This window comes from Athene noctua, chromosome 4 (genome assembly GCF_965140245.1).
Source record: "Athene noctua chromosome 4, bAthNoc1.hap1.1, whole genome shotgun sequence".
Classification (NCBI taxonomy): domain Eukaryota; kingdom Metazoa; phylum Chordata; class Aves; order Strigiformes; family Strigidae; genus Athene; species Athene noctua.
The window spans coordinates 15,061,581-15,082,046 of record NC_134040.1 but is presented as its reverse complement, the minus strand read 5'-3'; the positions used below and the strand labels follow the sequence as shown (position 1 = coordinate 15,082,046).

Below are 20,466 nucleotides of genomic sequence, written 5' to 3'. Positions count from 1 at the left end.
AGTCCATAAGCAACCTTCTGCTTCATACCCTGTGAGCAGTGGTGCTGGGAGTATCTCTTCAGAACTGAGCCATTGAATCAACCATGTCACAGTAAAGAAGTAATTTACCCATTTGGGGAAGTCACAAATATTGCTTGTGTGACACTGAAGGAATTAAAATGCTGTATCTGAAATAATTGCAATTTTAACACTTTTCATTCTCCCTTTCCATTATATACTCTATACTATACACTTTATACTCTTGATGCACTGTGATTGGATTTGAATCTCAAATTTTTGTGAGCTAGCCAAAATGAGTTTGCCATTTAGAAAGGTTCAAAATTTGTCTGAGCTGATGAAAAGCTTATTGAATATATTGTTGTATCTAAATAGGTATGTCGTGTCCTTGTTCTTAGAGAGCCTTATGCAAATGCTTAATCCCAGCATTTGATTTAAAGGCAGCTTGCATTCATAAAGCTATCAGTGTGCATTCATCTGCCTTTGAAAGATCTGAACCTAAAATATCCAATACTGGCTGTTCAACTCATGTCTGTTTTCTGGTGTTTGTTACACTTCTCATTGTTTCAATATGTAGGGGTGAAAATAATATCATTTTGCTTGTGCGTGTCTAATTTTTTCACTTTCCTAAAAGATTTATAAGCTTTTTATTTAAAAGTTTACATAAATGACTCAAATTAAAAAAAAAAAAAAACCAAAAAAAAACATGGTTTTGCAGTGTGTTCTCCACGTAAATGAAATTGCTACACTAGACACCACACTATACACACTATATGGCCAAAAGTTTTAAAGATAGACTCCTGTAAATTCTAAATTCTTAATCCAAATTACAAAATTTATCTGATTTTCAGCTATGTTGCTGAAATTTCAGCAGAAATGCTCCAGATTCAGCATCTCACAGTAAACCTTTAATAGCTGGCTGGCTGAAGACCCAACTCAGCTAAACTCCCTCAAACACCAGATCTTTCTCCCTTGTTTGCTTTTTGTGATGATTCAGTTGTTATAGATAATTCAGGGCAGCAGCAGGGCTTTTCTCACAGTCATAATAAATAATATTGATTCTTACTTCAGCCCTATATTGCAGTTTTGATGCGCAGTGTTACAAATCATCCATTATTCCTTTTGTGACTAATATCCTCTGGAAAATGTTTTAAAGCACTTTCTTGCTGAGAAGGCATATAAAAACACAACTGGTCTTTCTGATATGTTTATAACATATCGGTCTTTGAAAATATGACTCTTTAATATATTCAATTATTTTAGAAAATGAAAAAGAGATCAAGTCTTCCAAAGGCTAGCAGTTCTCCTGAGACCTCCAAATAATGCAGTTTTTTGAGATATAAAATAAGTATTTCCATCATGGACATCTTGTGTACTGATCACCCAAGCATAATCTTCATGTGGCACATAAGTTGTGTCACAGTTGAGCTTGCAGTGGGAGCATGAATGTGGTTGGAAATTTGCTCGTAGACAGTTTGTTGTCTGTTGAGAAAAAGCGTTAGGTGTTGTCCCACTGATGAAATTCACATACTCATTTTAAAATAGTATGCATTGATGGAAATTACTTCTGGTTGCTTTATGATATAGACAGAGTATCTCAACGTATGAATGTGACATGACAAGCTCAGAGGATTAGTCACCTTCTCCATGTGTTGCTAGCGTAAATTCTGTTTCCTAAGGGTTTAGGTTCTGGGACTGTACGACAGGTTCTTTCCTTCTAAGTAAATGCTAAGCTAGCTGTAAAGCTGGAGCAAATGGAGTATCATAAAACAGACTGCAAGTGTTTGCTCATACTTGAAAAGAGTTTATGCTCAGTGTGCAAACCTGTGAGTAATCGATTTACCTTTTGTGTGTGTGTGTTCAGAAAGCGTGTTGAGAGTGAGATTCTGTAGTCACCCACAACAAACCATTTCATCATTTATTCACATCATCAATTGGGAATGGGGATACTATTTTATGTCTCAAGTGAGCAGACATAACAAACCAAAAAAGTCTTTGGATTGAAAGTTTTAGGCAATTGCAGATTTAATTATAGAATCATTCCTACTGGAAGGGACCCCACCGGATCTCTAGTCCAGCCTCCTGCTCAGAGAGCATCAGCTGTGAGATCCGTCCAAGTTTCTTAGGACCTTGACTAGTTGTGTCTTAAAAGCCTTCAAGATTTGGTACTTCTATGTTAGTTTGTGTTTAAATTCAGAGGACTCAGTAATCAAAACCAATGATAGCTAAAGTGCGACCAGAATTTGACTGTTTTCTGAGAACAGTTTTAATCTCAGTTTTAAAAATTGAGTATTATTCACTGTCAAGCCTGAGTTGGAATAAAACATGCTAATAAGTTGGAAAAGAAGTTGAGACTTCCTGCTGCTCATCAGTGTATTTTATAGCGTAAATCATGACAAATGTTTCACTCTGTCTTAATAAATGGTTGCTTTCTGGATGTTAACAGGTGAATCTGCTCTACTTTTCCTCTGTGAAACTATTTAGAAAATTAATCAGGAAGAGTCTATGGGTAAATGAGTCTATGAGAGTCTATGGGACATATATACATCTAACTGTACGATCTCCCTTTTCTCTCAAAATCGCTGATCATCTTGAGAGAAAAGGGAGATTGTACAGTTAGATGTATAGAAGAGAAACAAAATCAAAATAGGACCATTTTAAGTTCTCGTATAATGTTAATTTTGTGAAATCTGTGTGCCTATCAGAGTGCAAAATATTTGTAACAGTGGAGATTTTTGCCTTGCAAGCTCCCTCATGTTTCAGAATGAGAAAGCAGCAGCCAAATGGTTCTTCCCAATATACACATCCACAGGTGTACCTGGGACGCTTCTCACTTTATGCATTATGGATCAGTGATATTAATGGTCATCAGAAATCAGTGGAAAGCATCCAGTTTCTTCAGTTTCTTCCTGAGAAAAATACTAATGCCATTTTGATGAGAGCACTCCTGTAGGAGTAAGCCATTGTGAAGATCTTTTCATGCTGAGGCTAAAACTAGCACTGTCCCCAGCTAGGGGAGCAGGAAGCCACCTTCACCAAGACATACTTTACATGAAGGTCTTCCTCATCACAAAGGGTTTCCTCTTTAAATGCCTCAGTTCTGTCTCTGTTGTAATCTTAACAATGATATGTAACTAAATCACAGCTCAGGATAACAAACCTGAATATGTCAGATTTTCAGGTGAAATCAGCTGACTAGAATGGGCAGCACTAGCAGAATAATTAGTACTTCATTCCATAATTTATTATAGCCAATGGAAATTAGAACATACATATTTTTACTTTGTTGTTGTTGTTGTTTTTGTGAATATGTAGGTTTTACTGAGGAATTCCAGGTATTTCAATATGTGTAATACGTTCATTTGTGTGGTTAGACTGAAGCATTCCTTTCAGTAATTACATTGTAGGTATTTTATAAACCCTCCAGGTTGCTAAGAAGCTTAATACATGACATCAATTAGTCTTTGACTAGAATTCACAAAGAGATTTAAAAAAAGAAACGAGGTTTTTATGTGGGGAGCAAAACTGTACTTGTTCGTAGGCAGCATAAAGGAGAATTTTGAAGGTCTCTTCTTTGTGTTCCGTGGGCTTTCTTCTTAGCAATGTGTGGTTTTAATCTAGACTTGCACTTGCAGGCCTTTTAAAATTAGACTAATTATAGCAGTGGTTATGTGGCTTCTGTTTTTCCCAAGGTAATAGATTATGTGGCTTAAGTTTGCTGACTCTTGTTCCAACACGTAGAGCCTGACAGATATCAAATCTTAACTTTCTTTCCTGGACAGTGACTCCACACTATGAAAGCGTGCATGCTGCAATGGTAGTCATGAGAAGTATTCTTTAAGGTCAAAGTCAGTTAAGACCATCTTCTTCATTGTCAGTGGGAAGGGTGTTTTAGTCTGGAAAACATGCAAACCTATTTTCCTGCACAGAGCTGCAATGCTTTTTCTCTCTGTGCTTACCCACACCCCAAAACAGACTGGGCTTGCATTTGCACTTAAACCTCTTCTCGCAGGAGAGTCTTGAAATGTGTGCAACTTAGATTTATATCCCTGCTCACCTGGAAACTGTGTTCTCTTTCATCAGGGCACTTGGACCCAGCTTCACTGGTAGCAGTGCTTACTGATCAGTAGTGTACGTCCTTAGGAATTTTATTAATCTAATCAAGGGCAGAGCTGCTAGATGCTGATATCGTACCTTAATCTGAAAGACAAGCACAAAGTACTCAATGGTAGATGAGACCACACATTCAAAAAGTCAGGTGGTGGCGGGATATTCCTTTCAGTTGTGGTTACACAGAAATAATAAAGCACTTAAGAGACTGATAGTACGTATTTTTAAAAAGGGGATGCTGTTTTATTACTGTCAGCACCATGATAGCAGTCAGAGACTCCACCTCCTCAGCTGCATGTGTCCCCCATTCCAGGTGACTTTTGCTGCCTGTTAGGTATGAGCAGAGCCTTGCTTTTCATGCTTCTGCAACCCTCATGAAGCATAATAAAAACTTTTTTATCAGACTCTGTTGGAATGAATTGACTCTTGTATTGATTACTACAGTGAATGTGAAGTTCACATTTAATGCAGTGCAACACAAGGTCCTCTGCACTAACAGCACTGCAAAGATTTAGTTCAGATAACAGCTGTAGCAGGGAGATGCTTTGATAGCCAGCTTAGTTTAGAAAGTTCCCAGGCATGCCAGACCCACTTGCAGTTGCTTCCCCATTCTTTATTTATCTTGGGTCCAGGCCTGTTTCTGTTCACTGATTTCACCAGTAAGAATGGTGATGAAGCAGAGAGAATGCATGTTATATTTTCAGATAACTGCATCTCCAAGGATATTAAGAAACCTTTTAATCATGAGAATAGTGTAGCTGCGTAATGATGTGTGGAGAAATTGTAGCTTGTCCATTACTGGAAATCTATAAAAGGCAGGCAGACAGATGTTTTTGAATAACTGAGGCTGCCTTAATAATGGGAGTAGACTGGGTGGCATCTGTGTTCCTGGTTTTCTATGAGTTCATTGACGTCTTAAAGCCTTCAGAGCAGGAAGTGTCTCTCATTAAGTGTACACACAGCATGTGGCTCCTTTAAGGGTCTTTTAAGCTTTTTTACCTTTGTTACTGTGATACATCAGCTTCACTGCAAGAAGGCTGTTGCAGGTTGTGGTAGCAGGAGAATCCAAACTCCAAAAAATAGTAGAAGACAACTGCAATTACTCTTCTCCTTGGAAATGGTGACAGCATAGTAGGAATACTGTAATGATGCTTTGCGGTAAATTATCTTGAAAAATGCAGAAAAATTAAGAGGGACAACAGCAAAAATTGTGATGAACTTGGAGTGAAGCAAAGCAAACCTAAAAATATTTCATCTGGAGAAAAGATTTCAGAAAGGAAAGGCTTACTGTGAAAGGCTCCCTACTGAGGAGGGAGAATAGATCCCTTATTTATTCAGTTCAAAAGAATTAGAACGTGTTAAACTTCTCTTAACACATCAGAGAAAACCTTGTGAATTTCAGAACAACTTGGGTAAGAATCAAGCATTCATGGAAATTTGAGGAATCTCTAACCTGAAGGCCTTCAAGGTTATATTAGTCATCCTTCTGTAAGCTTATTACAATTTAATATATTCCTTCTTTTATGGATAATGAGCAGAAACAGATAATTTTCCCTCTGGCAGTAGTGACTCATTACAAAAAAAGAAAAATGCAACAAATATGTCCAGAGGAACTTATATATACTTGTCTGGTTTAAGGTACAAACCATCAATTACTTCTGCATTAGTATTTCCTAATTGCATAAGAGTGTCTCTCACTTGTACAGTACTCAGTTACCGCTGAATGTTTCCAGTGGATTTCATACTTCTTAATAAGGTATTGATGAATTCAAAATTTCTGTTTTAAATTTAACAAATTTCATCCTTCAGTCATCAGATACTTTATTTCTTGCAGTTTTTTGTTTGTTTAATCTTCTGTTGAACAAAACAGTCTGGCAGGCTTGATATATTTTTATGTTCATGTGAATGTATTTCAGGCAGGGAACTTTCCGTAAGTCACTTGCAAACCATGAGGAGTTCATCATTCCATAGGATATTTATTCCACTCCTTGATTTAATTAAGAACTTCTTAAACAGAAGAAAAATGAATGGCTAAATAACATAGAAAACAAATAAGCTTGCTTGTCCATAAGCCTTCTGTTTTCTCTTTCTCACAGGCACATGTATAAACATAAACTATTTCCAAAGGACTCAGATGAACAAACCCCAAGTCTTGTAAATATCTACATACACAAATGGATACAGGCACACATTTATTAATTTAGCCAAACTCAAAATTGTTATTTGTGGATAGTTTGGCACCACCTCCTTAGATTTTCTGTTTTATGTTGCTGAAAACAAAATCTGAGGCCTTGCCTGACTTTGCTGGAGCTTGCAGTTCAAAAATCTGTTTTAAAGAGTGAGTGATAGCTGGTAGAAGGTGGTAATGCTGAGGAGGTGTTAGAGTGTGGGAAACGGGGACACTTGGTAAATCAGAGGGTAAGTATCTGTGGAAATAGGTGCAGTGAGCTGAAGCAGACAGAGGGGACAACAAACAGCAGCAGAAAAGCACAATCTAAAAGGTTTGAAACCCTCTGGTGCCATAGAATAGGCATGTGTTAAGCTGTTACCCTCCGTAAGTTTGCAGGGACAGACTTCTGTAATCCAATGGTGTAGCAGGGCCTTAAGTTACATATTATTTAGAAAAAGGTGCTGTTGAGTTTTTGTAATGCATTGTGTGAATACAAAGAATTACTAAGCATTAGTAATAAGCAATTAATTTTATGACATGTTATTTTCATTACATGCTGATGCATTCTTATTCCATATTTCAGTTTGTTCCATTAGGTTGTTATAAGGCACTTAAAGACTACATGATAAATTAGTATTATACTTCAGGACAACATAGCAGATTTCTCCAGAAGTTTTCTGTCATAATACTTTCTAGAAGACTGTGTAGTCTTTTTTTGGTGTCAAAGTCATGGTATATTTTCAGTGCATATTCAAGAAATATTTAAATTGCTATGTATTTTATTGAAATGGGAATCTTAGCATGGATATACTAAACTACATTGTAGAATAACGTGCTTTCCTTTCCCAGTAACACTGGAAGCAGATGTTAGCCAGAGAGGAAATAAGGAAATAAGTCATTTTTATCCTTCATTAATATTCTTGGGGTTCCATACTTGGTTCTGTAACATTTCTTGTGTTACCTTTGCCTGCTGCTCACCCTATTGCCCCATGTGTATCCTCCCTCTCCCTGGGTTATGGTGATAGCGGCTGGCCAAGCTTATGTTTGCTTCTGTTTTGTATCCTTCTTTGGCAGACCCTGTGTCATCCTCAGGCAACTGGCCTTCAGTCTGATGAGTGCTTTAGCAGGGGGATACCTCTGCCCGGTTGCTCCACCTCTGCAACCAAAACCGACCACCCAGAGCTCTCCTTTTCACCTTTCTGCCCTGCAGAGACCAGCTGCATCTTTACTGGTTCCCTCTCTATCCCATCAGTAATTTTCCATAACAATTCATCTTCCGGCTTTCCTCCTAATACAAATGTTTCCAATAACCAGGGATCGCAGAGCAATACCCAGTTATGATTATAGGACCACTAAGTGGAAAACTCATTTTACTCCCAGCTGGAGTTCGATTTTTGCCTTTGACACTGTGGGGCTACACATCTGCAGCAAGGAAAGAGAGAGTTTCGAAATCAGTAGAAGTGCTGGGGAAGTGATCAACGGAGGTCTTCAAATCTGTTCGCACAGTTGTACTAGAAAATTATGTGTTCCCTATCAAAATGACAAAGAACTGAATTGCTGCTATGGTTTCCTTAGGAAAAAGAAATTACTTAAATGAGGTTCATTTATGAGGAACCTCTTTTTCATCTTGCCAAGCCTACATATAGCCCCTGAGGACTGCAGGAATTTTTCTCCTCTTTTACTTCTGCCACAGGAGAAACTTGTGTTATCCCATAATGGGATACAAAGGCATCATTCTCTTACATCATTTTTGCAGCAAGACTGAGGCAATAATAGTAATAAACTGCAAGATGCTTTGCAGCTCTCTGGCAGAGCATAGCATAGACTATCTCACTTTCGCAAGGACTAATAAATGTCACTGTGCAGTTTGCATGTTTTGCTCACTTATTAAAAAAACAGCTTTATTTTACAAAGTAATAACAGTTATATCTATCCTCCATCATCTGTTTTTTTTGCATTGTTTCCCTGTAATTGGAAAATGGGGCATGTTGATAAAGCAGACATATATTGAGCTGTGGGTTCCAGAGATGAATACTCAAACCTCAGTGAAGACTTGCGTAAGAAGCATAAGTTATAGATCGGTGCCTGGCTCTTCAGGCTGGAGAACCAAGTGACTGACAGAAATGACCTCTGTAATTCTTGTCCAGTTCACTGGCAATGGAAAATTATGTGGGTTTTATGATGGACTAGCAAGTCACCAGATTTGGGGCAGGCTTCAATAATCTCTGGGAAATTGATGGAAAGTTTTAGGGCTGTCCTGTCACTCCCCGTCAATGTCCCTCCCATAACGGTTTGTGTTTTCACAGGAAGGTTCAGCCAACAAGGTGATAGGGTATTCTGAGCCATAGCAAACATTAGAAAAAGCTTTAAAATAATTAAAAAGTCCTGAAATGAACAGTGTAAGAGCATGAGCAAAGAAAGATAGGAAGAAGATTATACAGTAAATAGTGTGTGACAAAAGATCAATTTTAAGTATTTATTATGAAGAGCTGCCTATATCCTCTGTAGCTGTGACTGGGAAACACTTTTTGGTATTGAGCACTGATGTTTGTATCAACAAGGGCAATAAAATTAGGACAAAGCCGTAGATGTGCAGCTCACTGCAGCCTATCATAGTCAGATTGTGTCTAGTTTCTGAGCTGGTGGGTGGAGGTCTAATTCTTGCACCCTGGTGTAGGAGGTCAGAGTTGGCACTTTGGTTGCCAGATGCTGATGTTGAGAGGCAGAGATGGCAGGAGAACAGATAGCTGGCTGGACATCACATCACTCAAATAGTGAGTGGTTTTACTAGCTGGGTAGTGAGGAACTCCAAGACTGAGACTGTGAATTTTCACGTGTCTTCTTCATATGAGCTTTTTACTTAGGCTAGGGTAGAAGGCATCCAAAAGAAGTAAAGTACAAATTGTCACTAGCTAGAAATTGGGTAAAGTTTGATTTTCTTTTATTTTTAGACTAGTTAAAATGTCTTGAAAAATAACCTGCTTGGATCTGTGATCTAGATGAAACTCAGTATCACATGGGATACAGGTGCTACAAGGCTTGTAGCCTTAGTTCATATTGCTTACTAGTATGATGCAATGTTCTGTATGTGTGTTAATTTTCCCCCTTCAGAAACAGATTTATTTCTGCCTATGAAGTCATAATCTGAGTCATTATACTTGTTACTGGAGGCTCCCTTGCACTTCTGCTCTGTTTCTTCCTTATTTTTACACTTTAGATTTTCCTTCTCATGCATCAAGATTCATTTACCCAGCAAGATTGTCTTTTGGTTTTATTTATTATTTCCGTACTGTGTAATAATACCCCTTGACTTTTTCTATCATGCAGTACAAGAATTTCACTAACAAAGGTGTGCACAGAAGCCTATAGATTCCTTTATCCAAGCTATTTTAAGCTTTTGCAAATTCATCTGATATTTAAAGTAACTACAGTCCACCTGTATTAAGGGAAATGGCTAAAGTTCCTCTCAAAGGTGAGAAAATGAAATATAAGCTATCAGAAGGTTAGATATGAGAAAAAATAACCTTAATTCAAAGCAACCTACTTCAAATATAAAATGCAAAGATCTGTTAAGTTTTTTATGAGGAGGTAGTGAATGTGTGAGTGTTCAAGTTGAAATTGCAGTTCATGTCAGAAAATGTCACTATTTTTTCTTAGAAGTATTTTTTATACATTGTATTCTAGTGCTCTGTCCTTCTTCATTGTCCTGCACCTTCAGCAGAACCGTAAATTATGTCTGAAACTGAAGAAGGTCAAGGGGTACAGGACACAAAATCTCATCCATTTGTTTCAGTGGGTTATATTAATATGAAGCAAAGTAAGTAAAGTCAAATATCTACATGAATAACTGTTTTGCTGATGATCATTTTAGGAAGACATCTAACCATTATTATTTGACCTCATCACTTAAAAATCCAGTTTGACCCCTATCTCATGACTCTAATCTTAATGGCAACTTCCAAATGCAAGCACCCATTGCCAGTGCTAAGGGGCTGTGACACTGCAAGTTAAGAATTTAGAATCCCATTTTGGCATTTGCTGGGAAGAGCTGAAAGTTCTTTTTAAAAAATAATAATTAGTTAATCTTGCTAAACCTGATTCAGAAGTTGTTCATTTGCTCATTTACTTTGCTGTGTATATCTGCCCTAGAATATCTGTTTTCTTGTTTTCAGTGTCACAGTCTGGCTTAAAATTTAACTTTTACTATGGAACAAGTTGAGGCAGTAAGCAACCATCATTAAATAGCTCATGATGATGTTCTACTCAACTACTTTTATATTTTTCCAGACTGCAGTGTTCACAGCATGTAAGCTATTAACAGGAAGACTATTCTCAGCTAGCAGACTTTTGAAGTGGCAAATTGTTAATTTTTTATTAATCAAAACCAGAAATACTACCATTTCAGTGCCAGGGTTTTTTTTTTTTATTTGTTTATCTTAAAAACATGAGCTCTTTTGCTTATTCATTCTGGGCACTTTAAGTCTGAATTAAGAACTTATTTATTTAAATAAATAAGGGGGGGGGGTGTTTAAAAAATAAAATGCTAAAGAATTAAGTATTCTTTACCATTTTGTTTAAATGCCTGTGCATTCTGCCTAATGTGTATAGCAGCCCTACACAAGCTGGGAATATGTTTGTTAACCTCTTTACTTAAAAAAATATGGCTGGGCTGCACCTACTTATTCATACAGCTCGTTTGTGCAGCTACATCTCATCCTCGAAGTCAGGTTTGATAGCTTGCCACACCTGGAATGTCATTTGGGGGAATTACCTGAGTTCTTTGATTCTTTTTTATGGTAACTGCATGCATGTTTTAGGTGAACCGTTTCCTGGTTTTCCTTTTTTTGACAAATACAAAGCCTTGACCAGCTGCAGAAAAATGATTAAAAAAAAAAAAAAAGATAAAAATGAGTAATTCAAGATTCAGCTGTCGGGACATTTTCAGAAATGCTGTGTTTTAAATAGCCTCCTTAGAAAGCTGGTATGAAAATAGAAGGTGATGCATTTAAAAGTTTATACTTTTAAATATCCTGTATAGCAATAGCCCTAACCAGCCTTGAAAAATCCAATATAAATCCTCCTTTGGAGAGGTTTGATTAGCCTGCTGAGTAACTAGGAGCAGGCTGTAGGTATACAAGGGAGATTGCATCAGTGTGTCTGCTGTTCTCTTGCCCTTCCCTGTGCATCTGGGAGGGCAGGTGACCTTCAATAACTCACAGAAAGCCTGGCCTTTTAAGGACCTTCACCTGTGTATTTAACCTTGACTCTGAATAAATATCTATCAGCCTTTCAAGAGATAGAGCCCTTGTTTTTTAAGAAACCACCTGAAACTTTGAGCAACTTTGAACCTTGGATGTTCATGCAGGGGAAAACAGCTACAAAGCATGGACTATTGTAGTGCTTTGTTCTGTCTTCCTTATAATCTTTTGGTTTCTAACCTTGTATGTAAAAGCCTGGCTTCAGGTATTGCTAAAGAAATGTGTTCCTAGCTCTGGCGAGCCTGTCTGGTGTTGGAGGAGGAGAAGCACCTTTGTGAAGGTGGCAGCTTGTTCTGAACCTGAGCAGTACATGCAGGCAGTCTGAAGAGCCTTGCCTGAGTGGACGCGGCAGGGGTATATGGATGGGGGCTGGCTTGGTGCCTCCTGCATGGCCAGAGTTGATGCTGCAGTTGATGCTGCTCAAAGTTGAGTGTAGGAAGTCATCTGTCCTTACATGGGAAAGCTGAGACATAACTGAAACCGCATACTTTCCTTGAATTCATTCTGTATTTAGTTAGAATTTCCATTCAGAATTGACCTGCTTTTGCTTCTTCCTCCGCCCTTTCCTTCCTCTTTTAACCCTCCCCTTCAGCTGTTTGGGTATGGTATTTTTTATTAAGAGTCAAGCTACTCTCTAGGTGGATACAAGTATTCAGTTTTTGAAAATGAGGCTTCTATCCTATGTAGTTAGTGAAATAATGTCATAAAGTGTAAAAAAAAATTTATCTTCTCAAATTTTATCTCATATATTGTCATTATTCTCATATCATTGAGAATGTACATGTCAATAAAGGATCTTGAGACCATGTCTGGTGGGCCAAATACACGGTGTTGCAGAGTATCTGTGCTTTGCCATCAAAGACTTAACTGAAGTTCTTCCTATTTTTTTACTCTCACTCAAGCCCAAGATAAGCAAAGCTCTGTGATTTTAGTTCTGGAGTGGCAACTGCACAGTCTGTATATATGTCTTGTCTCTAGCAAGTTGGAAGGCATAAAACAAAGAGAGACTGGATTTGGAGACTACAGATGTCAAAGAGTAAATGAGAGATACAGGCTTGATATGATACCATGTAATAGAATATGATATGATGTAATATAATATCATTATAATATTATAATATAATATAATGTAACATAACATAATATAATAATCAGAGAAAGTAATTTCATGGAACAAAGACACAGATCCATTTTCCTTTCAGATCTGTCTATCAGTACCTTTTCTGTAGTAGCTATCATTCAATAACTCAGCATTTACCCTTTTCCCAGCACATTATCCTACCTTCTGGATCCCTTGATGGGCACATCAGATATGCTGTGGCCATTCTATTAATTTTTCCACCCCTCAGATCTTTTCTCCAGTGCCAGGCAATTCAGAATATATCAGAAACAGATAAAAATGAATTAAACATCTAGGCTGAGCTGTATCCCGCCTGTGTCCCACTAAGGGTTTCTATTGACTTAGGATTTGGGATTTAACATTTTTCCTTCCACTTTATCCTGTACTTCTGTTCTACATCCTTTATCAGTGTGCAGTGCAGGTAGAAGGTTTCATGCTTATAATGAGTAATTTAATTCACACATGACGTTCTTCTGTGGCAAATGCAGGTTTGGATGATATGAGTTGAACTCTGAATGATTTACTTATGAATATGAGTGTTTGTCTTTCCTCTGTGTATAAAATAATAGCCAGCTTTAAGGAAATATTAGCTAGTAACAAAAGGGCATTTTTTGATCGCCTTGCAGTGTTCCTGTCCGGGAACTGTCCTAATCCTGCTGAACACAAGGAGTGCAAAGTCTTGGTCTCTTCCCACAATCCCATTTGTAGTATTTATAACAAAATTTAATTTCTAGCTTATTTTCTGTGGAACTTCAGTTGGAGATCCTTGAGGGCTACTTCTAAAGGGATCTGCAAAAATTAACGAGAGCAGGTTTATTACCAATAAATGTAAATACATTATTTAAAATAATTGCAAATAAAATACAGACTCATGAGAGTGTTCTGTTCAGTTAGAAAAGGTTTAAGGAAACATGAATCAAAGAAGAAGATAAATGCTAATTTAGATCATAGACAGCAAAGAAATAAATGGGAATAAGAAAGGTGGGACAAAGTTGTGGCCACACTACCAAGAGGTGTAGGTAACTTGTGACATCTGATCGCTGGGCTTGTTCATAGTAGGCATTAATGATTATTTTTCATCATGGAGATTTAGTTCAAGGAAGATTTTAAAAAGGGAAAAACGTGATTCCAGATTGGAGCTTTACCATTCAGCTGAACAACAATTTCAAAAGCAGAAGATCCAGATGCAAAATCTGAATTCTTAATATGACAGGATGATTTATGAGGCACCGTGAAGTTATTTTTTCCTGTCTACTAAATCCATTTGCTTCTGCCTCTGTAAAAGCTTGAAAGTCATATCTGTTCCCATGCTAGAATATTTTCCCCCACCATCACCTGTGCTCTTTGGCTTGTGAATGTCAGGTTGCACAGGAGTTCGTGCTTCTAGGATTTAACAAAAAAAAAGCATTGATGATCTCAAGAGTCCATATTCAATACCAGAGGACACACTTTCCAGCTTTTCCTATTACAGACAGAGGTTGAAGGACTGAACTAGGTAATGAATTATTCACAGAAAACTTTGTGACTAGATGGGCTGGCAATCAGCCATGGTATTAAAAAGCAGCTGCAGAAAAGGGGTTTTCCCTTATTTTCTTTATTGTTTTACACACCAATTCATGTTCTTCTTCCATGCCATATATGATGTATACTGAGCAAGTGAAACATAAAAATAGTCCTAGGAATTGCGCAAACCCTGAGCCCCCAAAACAGGGAGCTTAACCAGCCTACTGTGTAGGACTGGTGTAACTAACGATGACGGGAGTGTATTAGAAAACTGTGGAAAGTCAGGGTTACATCATTGTCTTGCTGTGTCCTCGGTGTTTCAGGTACATGGCAATCATAAACACATATGTATAGGAAGCCACATCTGTTTCCTCCATCCTGCGTGGTTTTCCTGGGGGTAACCTCTACCTTGCAACACCTCAGGTGATGTGTGAAGGATCCAACTCATATTCACTGTTCATGACTTCCCACATGGCACCACAGAAAGGCTCTCTTATTTTTGGAGCTGGAGGATACCCCTTTTGTTGAATTCAGCCTTGTTAATAAAAACAAGTCAAAAATACGGGTTCATTGGACGTTTGGTTTCAGGACCCAGAGTAAGGTAAATCAATAGAGGAGGAAGAGAGGTTGCCTCAGAGGCCAGCGGTGGCTTCACTGGAGCTACAATACCAAACCTCTTCCTAGCTGAACAAAATGCAGATGGAAATATTGTAATTGTCAAATGGTTTTCAAAACTGTACTGTTGAAACATAACTGAAAGCTATTAAAGGATCTAATAATCACCAGGCAAGAAATACTTTGTTTCAGTGAAGTGTAACTCCTACTAGTTGGTTAGACCCTTTATAATCAGTTTATAAATTAACTTATTTGTGTCCATACTCTCTTTTTTTGCAGTGAGGTAAAATACAAAACATTCAAATATGGCCTGTAATTTGTTTTCAGTTAATTCTTACACTAGTTTCTAGCATGTAAGAACTCCATTTTATGGTTTTTTTCCCTGCTGTAAGCTCCCGTAACCTTAGAAATGATACGAATGTCTGCCATTTGGGATTTTTTCTTTGTTTATTTTTCAAATCTCAAAGCTTTTCCCTACTGTGATGCAGGTGCCACTGGCTATGGCAGGTTTCCCATGTGTTGTGTACAGGTGCATGGTATTGCAAAAGCATGCCTCATTTTTTGTACCTAGGAATTACAAGGCAGTATGCAGAACAGCGCGGTGAAACATCTGCCTCATTTCCAGAAGTGCTGCAGCAGCACAAGGCTCAGTCAAGCCGTGTGCGTGGCAGGAGCCCTGCTGCCGCCTGCTCCCCTCGCACCCGCGGTGCTGGAGCGCAGGCTGGTGTCTCCTGGTGTCACCCAGATTGCAGATCTACACACCTCTGCCAGGAACCTGCTTTTCATTGATGGGCCACAAGCAGTGTTGGAAGAACCAATGATTCATGCATTTTTATGAACTTCCAAGCACTCTGACTTGCAATGAATGCCAGCACTTACTGTTCTTCGTTAAAAATTGCTCCATACCACCCATTTTTTCTTTCAAACCATTCCTGATGTTGCTTTTATTCTGAATTTTGTCTCTTCTGTAATGACCATCTCCTTTGTTTTCTATTTGCAGAGTGGTTTACAGACCTACTGCTTCCTAGTGTTTGCTGCCATCTGCTTTGCAGGAGCTGCCTACCTGTTTTTTGTCCTGCCTGAAACAAAAAATAAGACATTTCATGAGATCAGCCAGGCATTTGCCAAAAGGAATAAAGTGTCCTTAGAAATGCAAGAAATTAACCATTATCCAGGAGAGAGGAAATCGAGTGCAGAACAAGAATCAACCTTCACATCCTCAGTGAACAATGGGGAAACCAAAAAAGGGGTTGTGTAAACCGAGGATGCTGTTTCAGAGGACGGGGGAAAACATGCCCTTTTCATTCAGTATGTTTATATCAGTGCACAACTTGTAATTTTTATGTGACAGCATGAACTGCTTCCCCCTGAATATGTTTTAAGTGCATATGGGTAAACTCATTAGCAGCTAGGGTGGTGGTTGAGGAAATAAGAGGTGTGCCAAGTGGCAGTTGATTAAATAAGAGCCAGAGTTTTCTTGGGCACCCATGAAATCGGTGCTGTGGTGAGTGGGGTGGGGAATATAGACTCAGAGAAGTAAAGTGGCAGTGGGAAGCTGAGGTTGTGAGCAGCAGCTGGCTGAGCACCCCGTGTGCTCACGGGGAGGTGTGTGTGAAGTCACCAGGGAGGAGGAGACAGGGAAAAGGGAAGAGATCCCAGTAGGAGTCTGCTAAGAATCGATGCAAGCAAATCTGAAGTGCTGCTGGCTCCCAGAACATCATTCAAGTTGCACATGAGAACTGAAGACTTGAAAGAAGACTCATGACACTCTCCTGACCTCCCATTCCTTTTCCAGCTCTTTTGGCTTTCAGTTGTTTTGCCTGAACATCTCACACCTTCCCACAAATGGGGAGCTCCCAGTCCTGATGGGTTTCCTTGTCTCTCCTGCAAATCCTGATCAGCTAGTAATAGAGTTGCCCCTAGTGTCTGGGTTTGCTGGCACTGCATTTCTGTGGATATATATATTTTTTTTTTTTTTTTTTTAATTTTATTTTTTGAGACTAGCTATAGAAGCTTTATTATGAAAAGAAAACTAAACCTCATGGTGAAGTGAGAGAACTCTGATGGTACGTTGTAGCATTAAAAAAAATCAAACATCGAATGTTCCAAGGGCTGGGGTTTTTTGACTGGGTTTTTTTTGCTTTTATTTACAAGTTCCTTTTAAAACAAGTCTTAGGAGCCAAAATTTCCCCAGACCAAATAAATGTCATTTCTTAACACTCAGGTCTTTCCAAAGGAATCTGGGTGCCTATTTCTTATTTAAACACTGATTTAATTTGGGCATTAGATTGAAGATCCAGGCCTAGTTCACATTAATAAGTTTCTAAGCTATTTAATGCTTTGCAAAAGTTTCCTTAAAGTCTGCGTAATTTGTGATAGAAAGACTCATCAGGCTGTCAGTGGTTAGGTGATCCATTCCCTTCCACAGGGGATTTTTTTTTTATGAACATCATCTTTTGAATTTATAATTTTGGTAATAGTTTTTCTTGATTCTTCTAGGTATCTGGATGCTGAGGGGGTAATAAGCACTTTTAAATTTAGTTAGCTGTTGTATATGAGAAGTCAATAAGTCTTAGAGCTGCTCTCAGGAGTAAGGCACAAGAAGCACGTGCAGTGTGTAGGTAGAGCCAGCTTCTTCCACAAGTTATATTTACTAATCGAGAAGTTCATATGTTTGAAGCATTTTGGAAAAAAGAAATTGTATATATATTGTGATATATATATATACATGCATATATACATATATGAATAGATATATTAAAAATGTGGAAAAATATTTATATTAATATATATTCACAATGGAGAATTGTTTTCCAATATTTTTTCTGCAGATTTCCCCAAGTGATAAGCTGTTTATTGTGTTGTTCTACACTGTAAATTAAAATCAGAGATCCTAATGTTCAGCTATTACTACTAAATTATGTATATGGTTTTATACTGTGATTTATTTATATGTAGCATATTTACTGCATACATTGTACGCTGACCTAATAGGGCAATTTCAGTACTGGGTAATAGAAAAAAAATTGATCTGAGCCTTTATGCCAGAATTTATGCTCTTTTACTGGGATGGAGGTACAGCAGCAAGTAAGAAAATGAAAATATATATGAGCAAGGGAATTAAGAATGAAAAATCAGATTTATCATATTGGTGCTACTGTTAAGAAACAGAGTGAATCAGGTTTATACCAACAGATAATCATAGGTAGAAGTTAATCAAATACAATGGAGAAAACTGAAGAAAAATGTTTTCTAATAACTACTTGTAAAATTATATATAGAGCAAATGAACATCCCATCTTTCAGTGGCTCTAGTTGCCTGTTCCCTGTGTTACATGAGGCTTGCTAAGTGAATGGCTGTGTAAAAAATGAATTTGAATGCCACCCCTCCAGACAATTTCAGGAAGAAATTCTTCTCTTCTGCCTGTAAGCCAAGACTGGCAAATTCAGACCCTCTCATTCAGATTGAGAATTACTTTACTTTTAGTTAGGGCTACTAGCATGGTTTGATGTGATCTGATTTGAGTCAAGGTGGCAAGATTGGAAACCATTATTATTATCGCTATTATTAGAATTAGGAGAATTCAGCACTTTGTGATGTTCATTAATGTGCATTGCAGGCATTACTTGTTGGTAATTGTTGCCACTTGATAACTTCAACAAAATACCATGTTGGCCTGATACATCAACAAGATAAAATCATTTTACAGTTGCTTACAGTTGCATTTGGAGCCCAGCTCTCAATGTGTTGGGAAAGAGATGGCTCAATAGAATTTCCTGTCACAGCTCCGGGGCTCGTACAGCATTAACAACAGGGGGTTGTGCTTTTCTCTTCTGCAACCCCGTTTGCCTGTCTCTTGCCCTACCTGAGATAAACACACTCCAAAGAGGCATTTTCTGTGCGGCTGCAAAGAAAGCTGCTACAGATGAATATGCTGTGGGACGGGGGTTGCATGTCTCGCCAGCGGTTTGCTGCAGCCCATGGTGCAGGTTAAAAGCAATTCCAGTCTCCAGATGTGTATGTGTGCAGGTGCTTTGCTCACTGGCCAGGGAAGGTGGCTGCAGCCGCCTCTGCCTTGGGTTGTGTAAGTTTCTGAGGACGCTTCAGATGTGCCACTACTGCATTAACTTTCTCATCTCGGACCCTAATTAGAGTTTTGTGTTATTCTTCAAGTTGTTCCGCAATGGTTTTTTCCATTGTTATGCTGCTATAGCTTCTCCAGCAATGAGAGGACAAAATGGAAAATGTCAGCAATTTATCATTTGGTTTTTCTTGTTGAATGTATCAAATTTTCTACAGTCCATGTGTTTGTCAGTGCATGTTTTGTGGTGCCACGTTCTCTTTTCCTGTCTGTCACGTTGGGATGAGGTATTGCGAGATGGTGTTTGTACAAGGACCACAGGTGGGTTACATGTGTGTGATCAACTATGTCCATGCGCAGTGATTGCAAAATGAACCTTTGGAATTAAACTGAAATTATGTAGATTTTGTTCTGGGTAAATCTGAATCTCTACAGCTGTACAAGTTTCATTGTACAATTCGTGGGTTTTTCTGTGTCCCAGTACAAGACTGTCTATGTCTGGATGACCCCAGCCATTGTGGACTACAGCTGGGTGTTTGGGAGTTATGCGGAAGAAAATAATTCCTGAAACATATTTTTGGGGGTATTTACATTTAGATTCTCAAGTCAGAGTCCACACTTCATACTTTCATATGTTTATATTGGGCTTTAGAAATAAAAATACAGACATCAGTGAGAGGCGAATGATTAAAACCAGCTAGTAGTAGTAATAACTTTGTATAAGGATTGTTGAATCTGGAGAGGCTTTTTTGCAGAAAGTTGTCATTTGCAATGGATGACTTTGAATTGCTAAAGCTTTAGTTTCGGATGAGAAATTCAGTCAGATGACTATTTCTGCTACAAAGATATGCAAAACCCAAGATCTGAAATATGTATTAAAAACATGAATTTCATACTTCAGGTTCTGAAGCCAATTTTCACTCCACAAAGATCTGTTTTCTAGTGGGGGAAGATGTGAGTAGTTCAGCCATATGGGACAATTTTCATCTTCAGAGTAAAATGAAAAAAAAAAAAATCCCCACACCAAAAACAACTCTTTGAAATTTGCATTCTTCCTTTTGACTGTTTTTATGTGCTTTTCCTTACGGAAATCACTATATAGATTCTTAGGGCTCCCATCACCTCACACAGCAGGAAGAACAAATCTGAGTAAAGCATTCTTAGAAAACGCCTGTGGTCTTTTACTTTCAGCCTGACTCCAGAAAACAGAGTTCTGATGCAGTCTAAAAACCCGAACTATATAGACCCAAACTATGGAGCAGGTTTGTTAATGCAAATACTCAAGCTGTTCAAAAAATCAGGGTTGCGTCCATACTTAATTCTCTCTGCAAGTGATTTTATTTGGGAGTGAGCCCTATGAAAAGGTGAATTTCATGGCAGAAGCTTGGGACTTGGACTCCTAATTAAGTTATCACAGCTCAATAAGCAATCATGCATAACGTGAGTCACTACAACCCTCTTGCAAGCTAAGATGCATTAACCTTGCTTTTTGCATGACCTAAGAGAAACACAGGCAGTGGATAGTCAAGTTCTTTCTTGAGATGTTCCTGCTAAAACTGCACTACAGTCAAATTCTTTTAAACCTAGGATTTCGATTTTTAAAAAGCATAG

At 38.2% G+C, this 20,466-nt stretch overlaps 1 protein-coding gene across 2 annotated transcripts in view; it reads left to right on the top strand.

Moving 5' to 3' along the window:
- The window catches only part of SLC2A9 (solute carrier family 2 member 9), a 109,915-nt gene extending 90,565 nt beyond the window's left edge, over positions 1-19,350 (top strand). For both annotated transcript variants that reach the window (XM_074904522.1, XM_074904523.1), the window contains exon 12: positions 15,774-19,350. In XM_074904522.1, coding sequence (XP_074760623.1) covers positions 15,774-16,031 — 258 coding nt within the window. In that variant the 3' untranslated portion in view covers positions 16,032-19,350. The remainder of the gene's footprint in view (positions 1-15,773) is intronic.
- Positions 19,351-20,466: the final 1,116 nt, after the last annotated feature.